At 38.0% G+C, this 21,371-nt stretch overlaps 2 protein-coding genes across 3 annotated transcripts in view; both read right to left on the bottom strand.

Annotated features, from left to right (window-relative positions):
• The window catches only part of atp2a3 (ATPase sarcoplasmic/endoplasmic reticulum Ca2+ transporting 3), an 83,577-nt gene extending 78,394 nt beyond the window's left edge, over positions 1 to 5,183 (bottom strand). Inside the window, exon 1 of the mRNA XM_084114402.1 lies at positions 5,049 to 5,183. Coding sequence (XP_083970528.1) covers positions 5,049 to 5,136 — 88 coding nt within the window. The 5' untranslated portion in view covers positions 5,137 to 5,183. The remainder of the gene's footprint in view (positions 1 to 5,048) is intronic.
• A 12,639-nt stretch (positions 5,184 to 17,822) lies between these two features.
• zzef1 (zinc finger, ZZ-type with EF hand domain 1) overlaps positions 17,823 to 21,371 on the bottom strand; it is a 49,352-nt gene continuing 45,803 nt past the window's right edge. For both annotated transcript variants that reach the window (XM_084115605.1, XM_084115606.1), the window contains exon 54: positions 17,823 to 20,046. In XM_084115605.1, the coding sequence (XP_083971731.1) occupies positions 19,966 to 20,046 (81 nt within the window). In that variant the 3' untranslated portion in view covers positions 17,823 to 19,965. The remainder of the gene's footprint in view (positions 20,047 to 21,371) is intronic.

Here is a 21,371-nt window from a genome sequence, read left to right as displayed (position 1 = left end):
TGTTTGTAAAATGAGATGTCCTTGAATAGTTTTTCCTGGTAGTTTTGATCATAGTGTCATATTCTCCAGGTATCACTAGCATTTCATATTATAAATGTGCCTCAAATATGACTAACAGCATTTAGAAAACATCATTTCAAATGAAATGTCAATAATTCTGGATGGATGAGATGAGCTGATGTTATAACTGACCTAAGATTAATAGCACTTCATCTTAATTTTGTTGTTTCCATCATGACCATGAGAAAAAATAAATAATAGCTGCACTTAGTCTAATTCCCATTATTAAAACAGAATTAGGAATGTCAAGGCAGAAGGCCCAGACTGCTCTCTTCATTTATCAGTGGTCTGGCAGCATATGTTTTAAATGCTGAAGAGAGGAAATGTCAAATAAGCAGCCCTCCGCACCTTATCAACAGGAAGTGAAGAGAACTTTTCTCCGTCACACACCATGCCTCTGAATCCCTTCTCTCAGAGAAACACATACACACATGTACAACAGAAATGTCTTCTCTATGAAGAAGGTACAGATTCGACTCATATGAACTGCGATCTAACCAGACTGATGATGCAACTTTTATAACTGTTACACAATTCTCCTGTCATCACCATCCAGAGCCATCTTTATGCAGGCTGTGCAATGAATAAATTAATGCCAAGATTAAAATATATTTAAAAATTATGAGTTCCCTATACTGGAAATAACTGTGGACAAAGAAGAAGGACTTATTTTATAAAGATTAAATTCATCTTAATTTAATGTATGTCTATGTATGTATATAACGGCATACGTATGCACATAAACACACACACAAACACACACACACACACACACACACACACACACACACACACACACACACACACACACACACACACACACACACACACACACAGGATTGGTGTGTGTACAGGTTATGCAGTATATATGAGCCAAAACATTATGACCAGTTACAGGTGAAGCGAATATCACTCAACACTTCTAACAAGGCTACAAATTAAGATCTGGGTATTAGATGGTAAGCAAACAATCAGTTCTCGCAATCAATGTGTTGGATGCAGGAGAAATGGGCAAGAATAAAGATCTGAGCAACAAAGGGCAAATTGTTATGGAAAGGCGACTGGGTCAGAGAATCTCTGAAATGGCAAGGCTTTTGGGTTGCTCCCGGTCGGTAGTGATGTGAATTTACCAACAGTGGTCCGAGGAGAGACAAACCGGCGACAGGGTTGTGGGCACCCAAGTCTCATCGATGCACGAGGGCAACGAAGGCTATCCTGTCTTGTCCGAGCCAACAGAATGTCTACTGTGGCACAAGTCACACCAAATGATCATTATAGGAGGAATGTGTCAACACACTCTGCTGTGTTTGGGGCTGCATAGCTGCAGACCAATCAGAGTGCCTATGATGACCCTGTCCACCGGCGAATGCGGCTACAATGGGCACATGAGCATCAGAACTGGACCTTGGAGCAGTGGAAGAAGGTCACCTGGTCCGACGAGTTCCGTTTTCTTTCACATCACGTAGACGGACGTGTGGAATGCACATTACCAACAAGACCGTGAAACTGAATTTAATTCAAGTCTAACACAATGCTATCTCACAACCAATTCGTAGGAATTCGTACGAGTGATTAAAAGGTGGCTAATTTGTACGAATTCGTACGACCTCACTCGTACAAATTTGAACGATTTGTCTAAACCCACTGATGGGTAGGTTTAGGGGCGGGGTCAGGGGTAGGTCATTCGTACAAATTCATACAAATTGGGCAACTTGTAAAATATGTACGATTTAGCAAAAATGCTGGTCGAGTGAGGTCGTATGAATTTGTACGAATTAGCCACCAAATTCGTGACTCTTGGCTTCACTGACTCAGTTCAGTGACTCTTGGCTTTCAGGTCTGTAGACGTTTATTTTGCGCTACAAAGCAAAGAGCTCCTCCCAGGGAGGATGTGACCCTCTGCAAACAGGATTCAAAATTGAAAATCAAACAAAGCTTAGCATGCAAAAGTGTGCCAAGCTGAAGATGACAGCAGGGAATATTCAAATCACTGTCTAATATTTTTTGTTGTTTTGTTTTCTAGTTTGTTACAAATTCTAAAGAGTTAAATTATGGTGTAAAGTTAGAAAAGGGCAGATATTGATGGAAATATACTGGGATGCAATGTCCATCATAAGTAAATTGGACTTGTCAGATGTCTTATCAAATAATATTTACATTAGTTAATCAGACTTTATGAATCCAAAAAAAAAAAAAAAAAAAAAAAAACTGAGGATACCGAAAGATAACACATACTGCATTCAGATAAAGCTCACAGAAGGACAATACTGTATATTTAAAATCTAGATTTATAAAATCATCATCATATGCTACTGTTATTTGAGAAATTTGGACAGCAGTCTGCTCTAGTTGTGATTACAGCTGCACTGTTTACTGCAAAAGAGAATATGTTCATTTGTGTCAATAACAGCTATAGTATTTCTGGAAACCTAGGGCAAGATTTGCGCGAGTGCAAACCTTCTTTTGGCATTAAAAAACTAGGATTTACTAAATACACGCAGTGAAAAGCACGTGCAGAACATTCCACTCCCATCAGCGCTTTATTTGAATTGTTCTCTCACGCCAATTTGCCCTGTTTAGTAAATCTAGTCCCTAGTGTTTTTTTTTTTTTATGTCAGGATCCTGGAGTGAAAATGTAACATTCACTCCAATCTGACATGGCTCAAAGGATTACACCATCAACTGACAACAGATGCATTTTCAAGCCTCTAAACCCACAGTTAACAATGTTAACTCAATTTATTTCAGCTTTGAATTCAATAAGCCAGTTTAAAAGATAAAGTTTCTCCTGAGATGCATGCCAATCACAGTTCATAACCATTCACTGTAATCCATCGCTTGAGGACAAACCTTACCAACTTCAAGTACATAACAAATGTATTTCAGTTTGTGTCTCTGAGTATGTCCTCCATTCTGTGCTATGAATCATGTAATTGTTGTACTTTTTTTTTTTTTTTTTTACAGTGTACTCTCAGTGTGCTGCTCTCAGCGTTCAGCTTTTGGCATCAGTGGCAGGCACTCAGTGCGGCATGACATGGAGGTATTCAAGGAAAATGGACCTAATTATGTGTTTTGCAGGCTCAGCCGTATTTGGAGAGATATAGCAGTTAGGAAAGTGAAATTCATAATTGATATAGGACCTTTACAGTATAGCCAGGTTTCCATCCAAATATTTTTATGTGAATTTAGGGGTATCACATTAAAAGTGCTAAATGGGAACAAAATGTTAAACTTAAAAAATGCACATAAAAAAATGGTTTAACCCAACCCTAACCCTTGCTTAAAGTTTCTTTATTATTATTATTCTGTAAAAAGAAGTGTGCATAAATTGCAATTCATAGAATTCATTAAAAAAAAATGGACCTAAAATCATGTGACTGAAAAATTAGCTCAGAAAAGTCATCAGACCAAATCATTATATAACGTCTCAAATGTTGGTCATTCAGAAAAGCAAGAGCTAAAGCCTGCCGTCAATGATTGAAACACTGTCACTCAAGACAAGGCATCTGCTGCCTGCTAGGAAACATTAAGTTTGTTTAGAGCTGTGTGCTCTAAAGCGCAAGTACCAGTAATATATAGAATACACTATATATATATATATATATATATATATATGTCTGCATATATATATATCTATGTCTATATCTATGTTTAAAAAAAAAGCCACAGTGGCTCCAACAATCCTTCCTATTTTGCATCAATTTCCACAGAATTGACAGTTTTGTTCTTATGAACGCATGCGCTGGAAACACGCTTTATTCGCAAAATGATATTCAAAATCAAAAAGCTCACTAAGTTCAGTTGTCAATCAGTTCAACTTAAAGGAATAGTTCACCCCAAAAAATTAAAATTCTGTCATCTATTACTCACCCGTTCCAAACCCGTAAGACTTTCGATCTTCAGAACACAAAAGAAGATATTTTAATGAAATCTGAGAAATTTCTGCCCCTCAATTGAGTCTACGCAACTGCCACTTTGATACTTCAAAAAGTTCATAAAGAGATTGTAAAAAATAATTAATATGTGGGTCATTCTCATGTGTTACGCAGCACGTTTAAGCTTCCGCAAGATCCAATGAGGTTTGTTCTCTTGAGATGAACAACTTGAAGGCGAGTAAATGATGACAGAATTTTTGGGTGAAGCGTTAAGTTTTGCAATGAAATGAATGAATACTGTATGGTTTGCATGAATAAACTAGTCTAGTCTTATTGGTCGTAGTAAATAATAGTTAATTAGCTGCCGACCACAATAACATAGTTGTGCAAACATTAATGCAAATAGAGATTTCTTGAAATGAAATACGAAAATAACCCTGCATACGAGTGCCATAGCTCATGAATAGCCTTCAGCACTCTGAGGGGGAAGTGAAGCGTTTCTCACAAAATGTGCTGTGCTGCTGACTATTTTCCATTTCCCAGGAAGAGAAGTAGAGGAAAAAGAGAGAGAGAGAGAGAGAGAGAGAGAGAGAGAGAGAGAGAGAGAGAGAGAGAGAGAGAGAGAGAGATGAGATTTGTTTTGTTCTTTAATACTTTAGATGAGTTCAGATGCACACACAGCTCAGTAATAAGGGGCGATCAATCTTCATCATCACAGTCGTTCACTGAAATAGCCATCAAACAGTGCGTCATCTTCATGCCTCATTTGGTCACTCCATCCAAACACCCTCACCCTACAGCATCACGTCACCCTCTCCTCTCTTGCATATCCAGCTGGTTTCTTGTCATGTTTTTTTGCTGTCTGTGATACTGAGGCAGTGGGTGGGCTTCCCTTCCTCCCTCCCTCTCTTTCTCTCATCCAGCACCCATTACCAATGCAGCACCAATGACTCAGCCTGCTTTCTTCCATCTTACACCCCCCACACACAAACAAACCAACTCATATACAAACAACTCACTCGACACATGCAAAGCACATGCCCACAGTCACCCTTCTCTCCCACACACACAAATACATGCAAACGCAATTAAAACCCACACACAGCCACTGACCTCTCAATCCCTTCAGATCCCTATAATAAGGGCAGCAGATATGTCCAAAACAATTAGCGTTGTTGACTACTTCCATGCACATAGTCATAATAAGCTCACGTAAATGCAACACTTAATGAAACCTACTGATGGGATGACAAGTAGTCACGATGTCAGCTTGCGACCGAGCCACCTTCCTGCAAAACACTACACACACACACTGAAAGTGTGTTGCATCATTCATATGATTGCTACAAACACATTTCAACAATAGATGTCCACATAGAATGTACAGATCAGGAAAAAGTATGTGAACCTTTAGTAACAACAATAGTGTGGTTAAACGAATAACACACAAACAGTGCAACATTATTCACAGTGCAAGGGAAAAAGGTATGTGAAGCCCTAAGCTGAGGACTTTCCCAAAAGATAATCAGATTCCAATTAATAAGAATCGGTTTGCATTTGCAGTTATAAAGGAGCTACTGCGGGTTAGTGCGTAGTCGAGCTACAGCCTTCATTTGTCAAGTATACATGACACATTGCATAATCGAATATTTGAAAGATTAAATACGCCTTGAGATTGTAGTGTACATAATTTTTTTTGTTGTTGTTGTGTGCAATCAATGAATGGTGCTCATAAACAGCTGTTTAGATTGTTGATGAAGTTGCTGAAAATCATTATCTAGGTCTATTAGTCAGACTATGCAAAAACTGGGCTAGTAGAATTTCATTCTGACCTAAACATTTAGCGAAATAGAGATTTTAAATGTTCATGTAAACACACTTATTCAAATAGATTGGAGGTGTTGGCGCCTTATCCTATTAAAAATTCTTAGAAAAGTGATCTTAGAAGACATCAAATTAAGAATAAGAGAATAATCTTACGAAAACGGTTAAAAAAGGTACAAGCTTTGGCGTTCATCAGTTCACAGCAAGACAAACTGTCTTTAAATGGAGAATATTAAGCACTGTTGCTACTCATCCCAAGAGTGGGCGTCCTGCAAAGATGACTGCAAGGGCACAGATGAAAAATACTCACTGTTATTAAGAAGAATCAGAGATTGCCAGCTAAAGACTTACAGTACAAAACAATCGGAAACACGCAAATTTCTTGTTGACGTGTCTATAAACAATAAACAAGAATGAAGTTTAGGAGAACACAATGGAGGATACCACTGCTGTTCAAAAACAAAATAAAACATTTCTACACATCTGAAGTTTCAAAAGAGCACCTGGGTGTTCCATAGCGCTACTGGCAAAAAAAATTGTGGACTGACGAATTTAAAGTTGAGCTGTATGCGAGGAAGAAAAAAAGAAAGAAGGAAAAATAGGCAAGCACAACATCAAAAACGTATCTCACCTATAATCTATATGGTTTTGGAGTTGCTTTGAAGTTGAACCTGAATAGCTTGCTATCATCGGCAGAAAAATGTATTCTCTTAATTTTTTTTTTTGAGGATGTTTGCAGTAGAATGTAAGGCCATCTGTTCACAAATTGAAGCTCAACAGAATTTGGATGAGGCAACAGGACAACAACCCAAATCACAGGAGTAATCAACAACAGAATGGCATCAGCAGAAGAAAATACGCCTCCCGATGCGGCCCATGACCTCGAAAGCGATTCACACCAGACATCCAGAGAATATTGCTGAACTGAAACGGTTTTGTAAAGAGCACTGTTGAAAAAGTCCTCCTGACTGATCCGCAATTACAGGAAACGTTTGCTTGAGGTTATTGCTGCCAACAAAGGTCAGCCAGTTATTAAATCCAAGGGTTCACATACTTTTTTCACCCTGAATTGTTCACACCATAAGTTCATTTAAGACACGAAAAAAAATCATTGCTCATGTGTTATTTAAGCAAACTTTTATTCTAGATATGGCATGTTGGCGGCCAATGTATACTATTGCGAGTTACATTTTCCTTCCTTCACTGCTTAAAATGCTGTGCTAGCTATGTTTGTTCTTTCTCTTTATATCAGATATGCTGTGCCGAAACATCCCTGTGGAACACAATGGCAGTTGGAGGCTTTAAATAAAACGATGGCCTGATTACGAGAGAGAGGGAGGGAGAATGAAAAAGGGAATGAGGTAGAGAAGGAGGCACTGCCAAGCTGAACCAAAGATAAAGCACATATTTTGGATGACTGATATTGCTTATTTTCAGTTGCAAGTGTGAGACAAAATAGGGTTTTTGTGTGGACATCCCAAGAAGAAATGAGAGAATACTACCGTCAAAATGATGGATAGATGCAAGTAAAAATGAAAAGATGATGGAGAGATAATGCTGATTTGCAATGCAAAAGACCTCAGACATGCAAATAGGTTCATTTGGTAGTAGGGCAGAAGGCCACACACAGATAAATGGTTAGAGGCAAGCTTAAGAATGAGAATGATCAAGCATTCTGGGAAATGTAGTTTTACATCAACTGCTCATGTAGCTCAACTGATACAGCATGCCGCTAACAACACCAAAGATGTGAATTCAATTCCTAAGGAACACACATAATAGTCTCAGGCAGATTTGATTCAACAGGCAGAGTAAACTGTTCATGACACTATCTCCGTGAAAAGGGTATATGTGTGGGATAACATCACTTCTTTTGATGGATCATAAAGACACAAATGTTAGAAGCTATTTTCTAAAAGAGAGATATTGCAGACAAGCAAATTATAATAACTCTCCAGCGAACAGGACGTGGACAGAAATTTGAAAATTGCAAAATGACTCATCGTCCTGATTCAGTTCAACTCTTTTCGGCAAGGTCCATTTCACCGTCACACAGGAACAGCCCACATGTGCATGCAAAGTGCTGTGTGTTTCAAACAAACAGGTCAATATCGCAACTAAATGCTTCAATTTCGTAATTAGAACTTAGTGGAACTGCTAGTTAACCAACACTGTGAGGCAGAGAAGAGCAGTGAGCTTGAAAAACCTAGCTAATGGCTAATTCACAAGTCATAAACATTAGATGAGCTCCACTAGCCTTGAGAAACAACAGAGCTTAACAAACATGTCTGTATTATTAATACTTGTAACATTTTTTAATTTAGCCAAGCATTTCTCTTGACTCGTAAACAATAAAAGCAGGAGTCAGTGGCACTTTTACCCCCTACAATGTCAGTCATGTGCATGACACAGAGGCTGCATATTGCTAAATGTGTTTCTCTTTGTGAGTGCTCAGGTGTTCTTGACAGATCCTTTTCTGTTTTGAGGCCAGCTGTCTACGGCAGTTCACACAGACGTCTTCATCTTCTTTCTCTCTTAAAACACATGCACATGAATCCTGCTGTTATGTTGCCACATTGGCACATTCAAGGGTGCCGGAGTTAAAACTTTCATGAAGCCCTTTCACTATCGTGTTCTGTTCATCATTTTTCAAGGTCAGCACTTCATGGGTGAGACAAAGCCCGTGGAATAGCACAGAGAGACTGAAGTCGACAGAGCGTCAGGTTTCAGCATTTTTAGCCATCTCCTCTGGAGTGTGCAGTGTCAGGTTGTAGTCACGCAGCGTGAGAGCTTCGAACCCCCTGTTCATCCGTAACACTGCTGCGAAGCATGTGCTAATTAGTCTGTGTCTCTCTTCTGAGCATGAGGTGAAGTCAGTTCTGAGAGAAAGACCAATATAGTAGTAGTGAAATGTGCTTTGGAGCAAGACAAAGATGACACTGTTGTGAAATAAATCCTGTTTCTATCTGTAATAGAATTTCATTTCATCTCTAATTGGCTGACAAACACTGCATTGATGGTGCTATTAAAGGGATATTTCTCCCCAAAAATGAGAAATAAAAAAAAACATGGTTCCACCTGTACTTTTTCCTCTGTGGAACACACAAACATATATTTAGCAGAATGTCCAAGATGCTCTTATCTATAGAATGCAAATGGATAAGGACCAGGAGGTCACAGTTTATTTTCTTTGAATGGAAAACAGAAACTTGGAGTCAAACAAATTAGGAACAACAATGATGACAGAATTTCCATTTTTGGGTGAACTATCCCTTTAAAAAAAATAGACGTTCAGCTGTTTAACTAAAGAACATTATGCTTAAAATGAGGCCTACTGCCAAAGGAATTCATCACTTATGAAGGTGACCTCTCAGTACATCCAAGAAGAGAATATATCCTCCTTGCTTTGAGTGAGATGAAAAAAAAAAATCCCTACATTGTAAGCCAGTGAAGGTCATGGCCAGTAGCCACCGCGTAAAACCAGTTACCATAATAGAAATGCACCAAGCTCATCCTGAAAATATTCCATTGCCTCCCTTTATTACCTCCTCCCCTCTATCTATATTTTACGCTCTCCTTTCCTCCCTCCTAAAATTGCTTTCTTCCTGATATACAGTCTTGTTGTCATTTGTTTGGACTCATTGTTCCGAGCAGCTCCCATGTGTCTTTCTCCTCCTCCTCTTTTTTTATGTCTTTACACTGTTGAAGATTTAAGTGACGGAGCAAGGACTGAAACATTCAAAAAAGAATTTTGAGAAAAAGTCTATTTACTTTCTTTTAATGCATATTCCTGGTCTTATTGTGAAGGATTTGTCAGTTATTTAGACATTCGCACACCATTCTAGCATCAAAACTAATTAGTCTTAATAATCTGTAATAAAAAATATGTGGTCATTGCTGTGTTCTGGTATGTAACATCCCCTTTTCACCACCCAATCAATTCTCAATGGATTCCCAAAGTCCTGCCCTACATTTTTGTCTTGTTCGACACTTGTCACATTACTGTACTTAAAGAGATAGTACACCCAAAAATTACAATTAAGTCATTATTTACCCACCCTGGTGTTGTTCAAATGCTCAGTGACCTTTCCTTTTCTTTTTTTGTGTTTTAATTATCTTGATTTCTCAAAATGGTGTGCTTTTCCTAGGCGAGCCAGTGTGAACTGCTGTGCTAATACAGTCTCATTAACACTACAGAGCAGACCAACGGCTAAGGTCAGGACTTTCGCTAAATAATACATTTAAATTTGCCCTCAAAACACTTGGAGAATACAATGTATAGGATCATTCTGTGATACTTTTGCATCTTTTTTTGTCACTATACACTTCCATTATAGGAACGAGCGTGTGCGGGACATTTTTAAAAATATCTCCTTGGAAAAGAAAGAAGCATCATTAGAACAACACCAGCGTGAGTAAATAACGACTGAATTTTCATTTTTTGGGAGAACTATCCCTTTAAGTAATGTGTTGTGCATGGCAACTCGCATTCACTAAGTAAATTAAACTAAACATTCATGTTGGTCAAGTAGGTGCGCCGTTTTCTTTACTTACAGATAAGGAATCAGTATAGCAAATTCTACTAACTAATAACTCTAGTCATTATTACTAAAAGGACTGTACTTCATGACTCTGAAACTGAGGAAATGTTTGATGTGAAATGCTTCTCGCTGATGCTGATGTTCCCTCACCCACACCCCCAATAAAATAAATATTAATAATAATAGCAATACACAATTTAACAATCTTAGAGAGGAAAATCTCAAGAAAGGAGGCAGAATACTCTCCGCCCCACTTTATGTTGTCTGTTTTAGACTTGGAGTGATGCACTGCAGTCCTGTAGCCCTATATATTTCTGTAGAGTCCTGATGTTTTGAGGTTACCAGAGACTGCAGCGCTGCAAAGCTATCACATGTGAACATCACAATTACACATCAAGCTCTTGCTCCAGGCATTAACATGGTGCAATTTTAGTATCACTGAACCATCATTCAGTCTTTCCAAATTACACCTTGTTCCATTCACCAACTGAGTGCTATAGTTTCATACTAGATATCAGCTAGAGCGACATTTGTGTTCACAATGATTCTTTACAGAGAAAATGGCATAAGGAATGATCTAATCTCATAAATTTGACTTTTATTCTTTGTGGAACAATATACACTAAAAGGAGGTGCATTGGCAAAATGTCTGAACTGGTCCCCATCCTCTGTTAATGTATGGAAAAAAGCAGCTTGTACATTCTGCTGAATATCTCCTTTTTATGTTCAGCATATTAAAGAAAGTCATGAGGATTGGTAAACGATGACAGAATTTTTCAATGATCACTTTAAGGGCAACTTCTCAGAAACATGGCGAATGAGAAATTGCACTTTCTACTGAAACTGTGGCACAATAAACCAATGAGTGGGTGAAGTCAACATTACAGAGATACCCAGAGCTCACTGAGGAGATAATAGCATGACTAGCAGAACTTCACCTCAGCCTCCTTAATAGCAATAACGGATATCATCGCAAGATTGATAGTACAAACCTTTTAAGTATACCATAAAAATAATGTTTTTTCCTTCTGTATTATATGAATTTGAATGTGGTTATGAATCAAGCTCATGCAGTACAGCCCTCAAGTGTTTTAAGTTCAGGGAAGTAGGTGGCATTATGCAACACACACTAGAGAGAGTCTGCAAATCAGAGGAAAAGTGAAGAAACGTACTGGTGAAAGAACAACTAGAGCTCTCAGAGAAGGTCTCCACCCACAGTTTTACCTTGAGTGGATAGACATTTGTGGGTAGATGAGAAGAAAAGGTCAAGAAATGTTTCTGGACTTTTCTTACTAGGTCTTTTCTCATTAACCTCTATTCTAGTTCTTTCATCCTCTAATCAACATATTATCTCCATCTGCTGAGAATCTTCCCCTCCAACTCCTGCTGCACCTTATCCTTATAGGAAGAGGGATGGACATAGTGAATGAGAAGGAGAAAGGGTGAAATCAGACTTTGCTAAAGTCAGTTTAACTAAGTCTAGACTATAATCTCAGCAACTTCCTAATCTATTTAGCAAAATCATGCCATAAATAAAGGTCTCTACATGTCAACAGATATTCCAGATATAAAGATTTGTTGCCCGTCCCTGTACTCTTACGTGATTTAATCTCATAGTGAGATCATCTATCAGTCAACCCGGTCTTATGAAAAGTCAAAATCTTAAATTGCATGAGTTGAGAAACGTACAAATCAAACCAAAACCTAATAAAATAGAAGAAATCTATTAAAGTGTTTTCGTCAAATGTAAGTGGGATGTTACAATACATTTTCGCTATCTTGTATGAATTATTACTAGTTGTCATTTTGACTATTACCAAGCAAGTATCACGAGAAGGCAGTAATTTGTTCAAGATGGCAAAATTTGTTCAATAAGATGCAAATAATTTGTTCAAAATTGTAAAAAATAATAATTTTTTTCGCAATCTTGTATGAATTGTGGCCTAGTTGTTATGAGTGTGCTGCTATCTGGACCACTTTGCGGACTTGTAACTTGTAAACAGGACTTTGCTTGTAAGTGGAGAGACAAAAAATGTGTGTACAATACGCATCAAATGCTCATTAAATGGACTGTGCCCAGTTTGAGACTGTTCTTGATTTCTTCATTAACAGCATGGACAGATTAACTGAAGACCTGTGTTGTGGTCATAATACCTTCTGCTATTGACCAGGGCTTGTTTCCTTGATGAAAGGAGAGGAACGGGGCGGATTATGACAACAAGGCACCCAAAAGCCCTTATTAAGAATAATCAAACATATGCTAAAGTAGAAATCAAATCTAAAATAGTCTCCTGCGTCTCTCAGAGCAATCAGACATGTCCCTCTGTGATGTCATTAAATCTGGGTTAAAAGGCTGAGCGGGGTCTCGCTCTCGTGGGTTATTTAAACAAGCCAATTAGCTTGCAGGCAGGTCTCTGAAGAAGTGACACTTGGGAAACAGGAAGTAGGTCTCATTAGTATTGTGATGGGGCATTCCTTTAATGAAGTTCTTAGATGTCTGTGACAGCTGATGTGATGTCATTTCTGCTGTGATGGAATGCTACGTTTGATTCTTGATTTGGGGTGCCACATGTGAAATTAGGGTTAGAGTTGGGGCTTGAGTCTTCGTGGCTAAATGCTCATTCTGTTGGTAAAGAAATGACTACAACCTAAAACTGTTAAATGTTGCTTTTGACTCCAATTTTATAAATACGAAAAAGTTCAACAAAAACAAAACAACTTACTGCATGACACAGGACTGCTGAATGAAGAAGCTCTAGTAACCTATTTTCAATGTTCTGTTGAAGGACGAACGCTCTAAAGACAGTTTTATTTTTTCAACAATCTACAAGGACGGAAGAAGGGTGGAAGAATAGCTATAAAGTCTTCCATCATACTCATCAGAGACGCTAAAGAAAAAAAGGCCATGTTCAGAGAGGCATATTGCCATACTACTTGTACTATTTTTGAGGTATGCAAAATCTCTGAATGCATAGAACTCCCTATGCAAATGTGCACTATACAACACACTGAGGAATACTGTATCCCACAATGCAATGACTGTATTTATGTATGAACATGAACAGTAGCAACAGCATTTTTTTTGTTTGTTTTTTGTTCAAAGAGGATAATTGAACTCGTATTGCTGAATTAACCATGTAATATAATGTGGTCATGAAACAGCAGTGCAGCATATAGTCTGAAATAATCACCATGACGCATTGCAAGTTGTTTTAGATATTTAGAGATACATTTTAAAATAGAAAAACGCTTCACAATATTACTGTATTTTTTGATCATATAAATGCAGCCTCGATAAGCATTAGAGACAGATGACGTTGCAAAATGCTTACCAACCCCAATCTTATGAATGACAGTGTATGCATTATATACCACCTAGTATGCCACTCTCCCTTCTGAACACAGCCACAGAGAGAGAGAAACAGGAAAAATAGTCTAAAACTCTCATATTGCAACAATGCAGAGACATAAAGAGAACGATTTTCACAATGACGTCTTTAGCTCTGCCAAAGGCAAATTGAGTAGGAAAAAACTGAAGTAATCTGCAGTGTATTGACAGAAAGATTTGATGTGTGTAGTTCTCGAGTGTCAGGAGACGAGCCACGGAGGGCAGCTGACTCCAGTGAAGCAGAACTCAGCCTCAGATCATCTCAGCCCGGCCCTGCACTGCCTACAGGCATTGCAATGGAGCTTGACATCAGAGAATTGAAAACAAATGCAAATATTCTCTCCCCAAACACGCACAAAGCAAGCCTTTTCTCTCAGCCTCTTTCTTACATACAGGAAATCAAACCTGCAGCGTTTGACAGAAGTCAGAGAGCAGATCATTGCTTTTCTCTAGAGCACACTCACAGCAATGAGATTCATTTCACACAGCACTTTCGCCTCGATTTCATTTCGTGACTGGACATTAAAAGGACATACCGCTTGGAGAGTGTCTGAGACATTTGAAGAAAAAGAAATCGTATCAGTTAATGAACACGATGAATAATTTAGCTAAACTAGCTTCTAAGGGATCACAAGCTTCATTTTCAACACATAATCATGATGTACATTGGCGAACCTATGCAAATATGTTAATCTATTAGCTGACAAAACTTCCTTGGTCAAACATATGATGTTGCATACACTTTACTGCCAATAGTAGAAACCCAAATGTGCTTACTGAGCATTTAAATGTCAAAACCATTGGCATTGGACGGGACACAGTGATGAGATACAAAGCAACATAACAGTTTGCTTCTAGCGGTAAAGAGTACAAGCATCAAAGATTATGGTAGCAAGACACAAAAGAGATCAGCAGCTTAGAAAAATATAGGATTGTTGCACAATTACATTTTGTTTTTGACTTGCAGTCGTAAAAGACAACTGCAGGCTCATTCTCAGTGAATTCATACACTGAATCCCAAAAGAATACACATCTTCCTGTTTGTGTAATAAGAATCAAGTCCTCACATCCATTGTTCGTCTATGAAAGTGTCACTGTTTTCCTAAGAGTGTGACTGGTTCATGCGAATAAAAAGTACAATGTAACCCTGATGGCAACATTTCTTACATGATTTAAGATGTAAATACAAAAATGTGTCGTTCCTGTACATCAGCCTGCCTGTAATCTTGAACTAGCCTATATATTCAGAGTTCTTTAATTATAATGAAACTAGTACAATGCTATTGGCAGATAGCCAAAGACATCCACACCATAAGAGCTACGTACAGTATGAAAGTAAACTACATGACTGAGAATGTTTTCAGGAGTTACATACTGTATTCAATTTGGTTTCTCAGCCAGCAAAGTTGCTATCAGAGTTGCAGGCTAAGTTGCTAACATGATGCTACAACTACCACAAGGATGCAATTCAGTTTCTCATGTGCCTTTCATATGGAGTTGGAAATATCATACTTATAATTACGAGTTCTGAGGAAAGACTGACGTTGCATTTACTAGTGGGAAACTCTGAATTCTAGGTGATGAGTTGCGCGAGTAACACAAGTTAATTGGATTAATTACTCATTTATTAATTACTTTCATGGCTTGCTCCATGTAATACATATTTAGTTTTTATGCAATATTAAACCAAGTGATAAAAATTATTAATTGTAATCCTTTTTGGAATTCAGATATAGCTATTGGGGTTTATTGTTCACAGTATAATGTTTAGTGTAGTAGTGTATTTAATGTGTAGTGGTTTACTTTACATTTGTTGTCTCTACATACATATTGCATTAATAATATTACTGAAATACAGCACAGAAAATTAAAATAACTTTGCAAAGTCATTCATTAGGCTTACCATTTAGAACAGGCACAATACTTTGAGACATATAGTTGAGAATGATCTATAATTCAGTTTCCCACTTTTAAATGCAACATTGCTGGGTCATTCATGTGCTTTGAAAGCATAAATATGACATTTTCGACTCCACCTGAATGCTGCATTACAGCACAGGTACTTTTCACTGTTTCTAAGCTGATAACAAGATGCAACAAAAGGGCTACCTGCAGCTAACAGGGATGTGAGTTCAGGCGCTTAACTAATCAGCTTACAGTTGTAGTTGTTATGTAGTCTTGTATCTGTAACTGGTTAGCAACTAGCACAAGTTTGAGTTAAAACTGTCTGTCTGTATTTTCTTGAACAAAATGCATGAATCTCGTCAACTGACGTTGACCACTGACCATACTTTGCTCAAATCAAAATCGCTATTGTAAAAATCCCATGGACATTCTTGTCTAGAAAATTCTAACTCTCAAGTATTAGGACTAGAAACCAAACAGCTCAATTCTATAACAAGCATTCTATACTACTGTATTCATCTAGTGCAAGCCCTTATTCCTGCATAACATGACGCCGAGCCAAAACACAAATCATCTGCTGTGAAAGCACCATCAATCCGGACTCCTCTTCAGCGAAGCCTGAATCACAGCCACCCACCCCCTCCCGGGACCAGCACATCTACAGATTATCAGTTACTCCGTTTTTCACTTCACTCTCTCTCTTTACCCCTTCTCCCTTTTTCCCATATCCGAGGTGTAGGTGTGAAGAGAGAGTTTCGCACCATCCCGGTGTCAAAGGCTATTTATACTTCTTCAAACCCACAGCCTCACGTCCCCACTGGGTGACTTCATCATCATCATCATCATCATCTCCCCCTCTGCTGTCGCAGCTGTAGGGTCTCACTGCTGGTGTCCAGCTCGTGGGAAGGCAGGGAGCGGGAGAGGAGGTGTGAGGAGAGCTGACTCAGAGGTAATGAGGGGGATGTTACAGTTTAGAGCTCCTCTGAATCATCACTGTCTTCTCCAGCACAATCACCATCATCATCAGAGACACGTCTGTCATTCAGTGTTTCTGTGAATGGAGAGAAAGAGGGAGGCAGAGAGAAACACTGGTGGTACTATGAGGTAAATTTGTCCACTTCTATCCGTGAAGATGAGTTCCAGGGTGTGGCTCTGTCACGTGTCGACCGTGCATGCGTGTTTGTTTGAAAGCGAGAGCCTATATTTAGACGAACGGTTACAATAAAACAGCAGATGGTTTACATTCTAGGAGGGAAGAAAATGCTGACATGGGAGGGACTATTTGTATTACAAAAAAGGAGGGTCCATGTGTTTGCCAAGCCAAAACACAAACATATAGGCGTGAGACCTCAGACACCTCTGCTGTTTGTATTCAATTGGATCAGGGTGCTGGGATGGTGTTAATATTCAAATGGGAAAGGGGAAACAAAAACAAAAACTTTATGTTGGCTCAATGTTTTAATGGACTTGTAAATGTTACATTTTTATTGAAGTTAGAGTCAAGTTTCATAAAAACTGGATTATGTGTAATTTAGTATAACTTTCAGTAGCAAGCCACATTCAAGGCTTCAGGCTTCTTATGTAAGGCAGTTTGAGATGAATTGATCCTTTCAGCACGGGGAAAAAAGAAGGATCAAATCAGAAATGACAGGAAAATATCTTATTTAGTACTTATAAGTACATATGCAGCTCCATACGAAATGTGATGGCTTTTGTTAAACAGCTGCACAAATTATAAATTATATAGGTTTTCAAGGTCAAAGCGACATAAACCTTGAGGAATATCAATATGCTAGAAGTATGGCAGTAAAATTAATCTTAAATAGAAGCAAATTTTGTGATTTCAACTTTTCAAAAGTTTTTTGAAAAATTTAAAAAGGAACAATTTACAGTAGCAAAACAAATTGAATTCTACAAATCCAAGTGAATAAACAAAATGTTCTTAAGTCCGCTCAATGCAGCGTTATTACCGTTAATGAAAACTACATGAAAACATTTTCGTTAACTGAAATAAAATAATACGTAGCAAAAAACAAACTAAACTACATTATGATGACTCCAAAACTAAGTCAAATAAAATAAATATTGCTACAACAATGTAAACAAAGTTTTTTTTTTGTGTGTGTAAAGTATATTATAAAACTCATGATAAATCAACTCGCCAACAACATGCTCAAGTTTTGACTTCCAAGTAATTTTCTGTAAAAGAAGGAAACCCTTAGACACATGAATTTGCATATCTTGCTTTTTTAATTAAAAACAAATGAGCAATCAACCCAGAGCAGATTTTTCTTTTTTTTTGCGTGACATTGCAAATCAATTCAAAAGGGTCAAGTGTAAACAACAATATAGTACATTGTTATGACATTTCTTTAATGTGGAGGGCTGATTTGAAAAATTATTTTCATATCAATTATTTATGCAATTGTCCATATTCACAACTATATACATTCATGTCAAATTCAAAGCAATTGAACCCATGAACTCTGAGAAAAAGAAAAAGAAAAAAACATTCATAAAAATAAAATCGATAGAAAATGCTCCAAATTAAACTATATAATTTTCTTTAAAAATATAGTTGAAGAGAGGACTTTTACAATGATATGAAGATTAAATTAAGATTGCTTCATTTTAAACATAGGCACATCGTTTGTTAATATCTGAGGCTTTATAGTGACAGGAAGTTTTCCTGGCAGACATTTTGAAATGTTCCACCCGAACTGAGGCTGAGCAGGGCCACCAAACGTAGCCAGTGCTCCATGCTAGTACGTATGTAAACAAAAACAATGAGGACTAAAGGATCTGTGTCCGTCGTTGGAGCTTTCTTTTCAATTACAACACCACCACCACCACCACCCACCCCCAATATCTCTTCTGGAAGATAAATATACATTTCTTTTTCAAACAACAATGATTCTTTGGCATAAATAACTACCCATCTCAATCCCTTTCCAACTAAAATGAAATGAAACTGAAATAAAAATCAAAGACCTGAATACCCCTGTCAAGAACAAAAAGCTATATTTCATAAAAAAGAGAAACACTTGGCTACAGGGCAAAAATGACAATTAATAAAATAGGCCAACTATTTAGATAAACATTGATTAGAACTAAGAACCTTTACGTGACTGGAAAAACAGCAACATATCTCTCTGTTAGCCAATCAAATGCTTCACTCAAGATTCACCCTAAAATGTCCCTGTAATGATAATAAATATATATTTTTAAAGCAACACAACTTCCATAACCGTATCCATGTCACCACAGTTAAAATACTGGTGAGTCAATCGCTAGATTAGAAGGAAACCGCGTCGATGGATGTTTAAGTGGAAGTTTATGATTATCAAGTTCTGCACCTTTTGACTGTCCACTATACACACAATTGTGCATCATTTAACAGATCAAACACTTAAGAACATCTCCAACCGCAGTAATATTACAGAATAGATCTATAAAACACCAACCAATATGCCCCAAACAGTAATGGACATCATGATTCAGTCCAGTGTTGCATGCAGCACAACATAAAGTGATATTTCTGTACATAGTGCTCTACATTTCCTGGTGGTATGCTGCACTACGAGAGAGTTGAGAATCTGGGACGTGACAATGTAAGACACAAGCACTGACATTCCACTTACTAGGACATTTCATAGCTTTGTTAACTGGCCCACAAGATCACTTTGAGTTGCTCTCTTAAGGCAAACGGCGCCTTCTGTACTCGAATGGCACATCAAACTCGGTTTCATTTTTTTTTTATATTACTCGCAAACATCAGCCGCCATTTGTCTAGAAGCATGTGGTTTTCAAGTGTAACTGCTAGCACTCAACAAACATCAGCTCATCAGGGTCCACTGAGAGTGAACAGAGACGAGGCCCCGCGGTTTTGGATAGATATCGAAATATCGTGAATCATATATGTAGTCTCGGGCCACTTTGCGTCGGCAGCTTCGTATTTTTAGGCGACGTGTCCGGGGAGAGTGTGAGAGAAAGGGAAGGTGACCTGTTTTTACTTTGATGGATTGTCTTGCCCACGGTGGCAAAGAAAACGAAGGGGCGGAGAAAGAAACACGTGCTTATGAGTGAGAAACAAATTTGGCACAGCCCACTAAACTCTCATTGTTAAAGGTGAGCCCAAAAAAAGAAGAAAAAGGAAATATCCTTCGGAAACTTTTATGATTATGAAGAGACACGAAACATCACCGTGCCCCTCACTTCATGATTAAACAGTGAAGGGGTGGGTTTACAGGTGGATTTTTCTGGAAAACGCATGTGGCCCGTTCCCGCCGCAGCCGTCGAGCGCAGAAGGCCGTGTCCATGGGGCTCTGGCAAGCTTCCCGTCTTTCATCTCCATCTCTCTTTCATCCCTCCTTCACGGGGACAGGTTGAGCAGCTTAGTGGATTTATTTGGGTAATTAATGGCCAGGCTGATGGCTGCGATGTTCTTCAGTGCCTATGCAATAAAACAGGGGAAAGAACAATATAAAGAAAAGTGAGTGCAGAAGGAGAAAGAAAAAAAAGGGAGGGAGAGAGAGAGAGAATAAAACCATTAAGCAAAACATTGTGGGTAATTTATCAAACCGTTTCACACACCTGTGGCCCTCAGAGCTCAGCAAAAACACCCACACACAAACACACAATTATCACACTTCAAATATGCCACTGCTCAACCCATTTAAAAACTTTTTTGGCACAAAAACACTTTTTGGTTAACAACAAACCACTTGTTTGGCTGTCTGTCATGAATATTACAAGCATGTTTTTATTGAAGCTAAAAAGGTGCTAGGGAGAAGATAAATACAGAGCATTAATCCCGTCCTACACATCACAACGTGGTCCTTTAGCCGCGCCACACCCAACGCGATAATGGGTTTAATGACTAAAAGCAACATAGTTGCCCCCAGCCCACACACAAACACATGTATATGGAGGATGCGAACACATACGCCTCATGTGAGAGTCAACACAGGTGTTTTCATCAATATCCTTTCTAACGTTCAGCTGTTTTAGCATAATATTTGGTTAGAGCCATCATGTGATGAGGAGCTCAAATATTTATTTCACCAAAGGCAATTGTGTCACTATTACACTATTTATCTCTCAATGTGAACAAAGGTTGTAGACTCTTTCTTTTAGAGAAAATAAGAAATTTAGAGAAGTATTTTCTCAAATTGCCTTAATATATGTTACTGAAAAAGAAGTAACACAAATAAGCAAATGAGATTGCAATAATAAAATACGCTTTCATTAATTTTTCATCAAGTATCTATACCGTACAATGACTGTCAGTCATCAAGTTGTGCTAATAAAACAAGCTTTACACATCATTAGACATAACAGGATCATTATTCCTCATCAACATATGGTGGGATCATCCATCAGAGCCATTTGAAAAGCATCCATCTTTTCACTTTGCTGTGGTTTTCCCATGAGTTAACAGCTTTACAGCACAAGTTACTACACTGGGCTCTGCCACATCTCACTTTAAGCAGTGAACCAATGCCACTGAAAACCCAATGTGGCTCCTGTTATACTGTAAATGTGCTCATTTGAAGATGGGTGTATCCGTTTCTTCATCAACTGCACCACCCTTGCTTACTGTATATTGTATAACAAGATCTGTTATCTTGCTCTTCTTAAATGTTAATTATTAATTGGTATATACAGATTAAAAATATGAATTACTAAAACTGGTCAATCTCTGGTACTCACGATACTTGTATAAAGTTTTTGTTTACATAATTACAGCAAATGTACTAAATTACCAGTTTAATTGAC

The sequence above is a fragment of the Abramis brama genome (genome assembly GCF_963993115.1).
Source record: "Abramis brama genome assembly, chromosome: 5".
Lineage (NCBI taxonomy): Eukaryota > Metazoa > Chordata > Actinopteri > Cypriniformes > Leuciscidae > Abramis > Abramis brama.
This window is presented reverse-complemented; position numbering and strand designations above follow the sequence as displayed.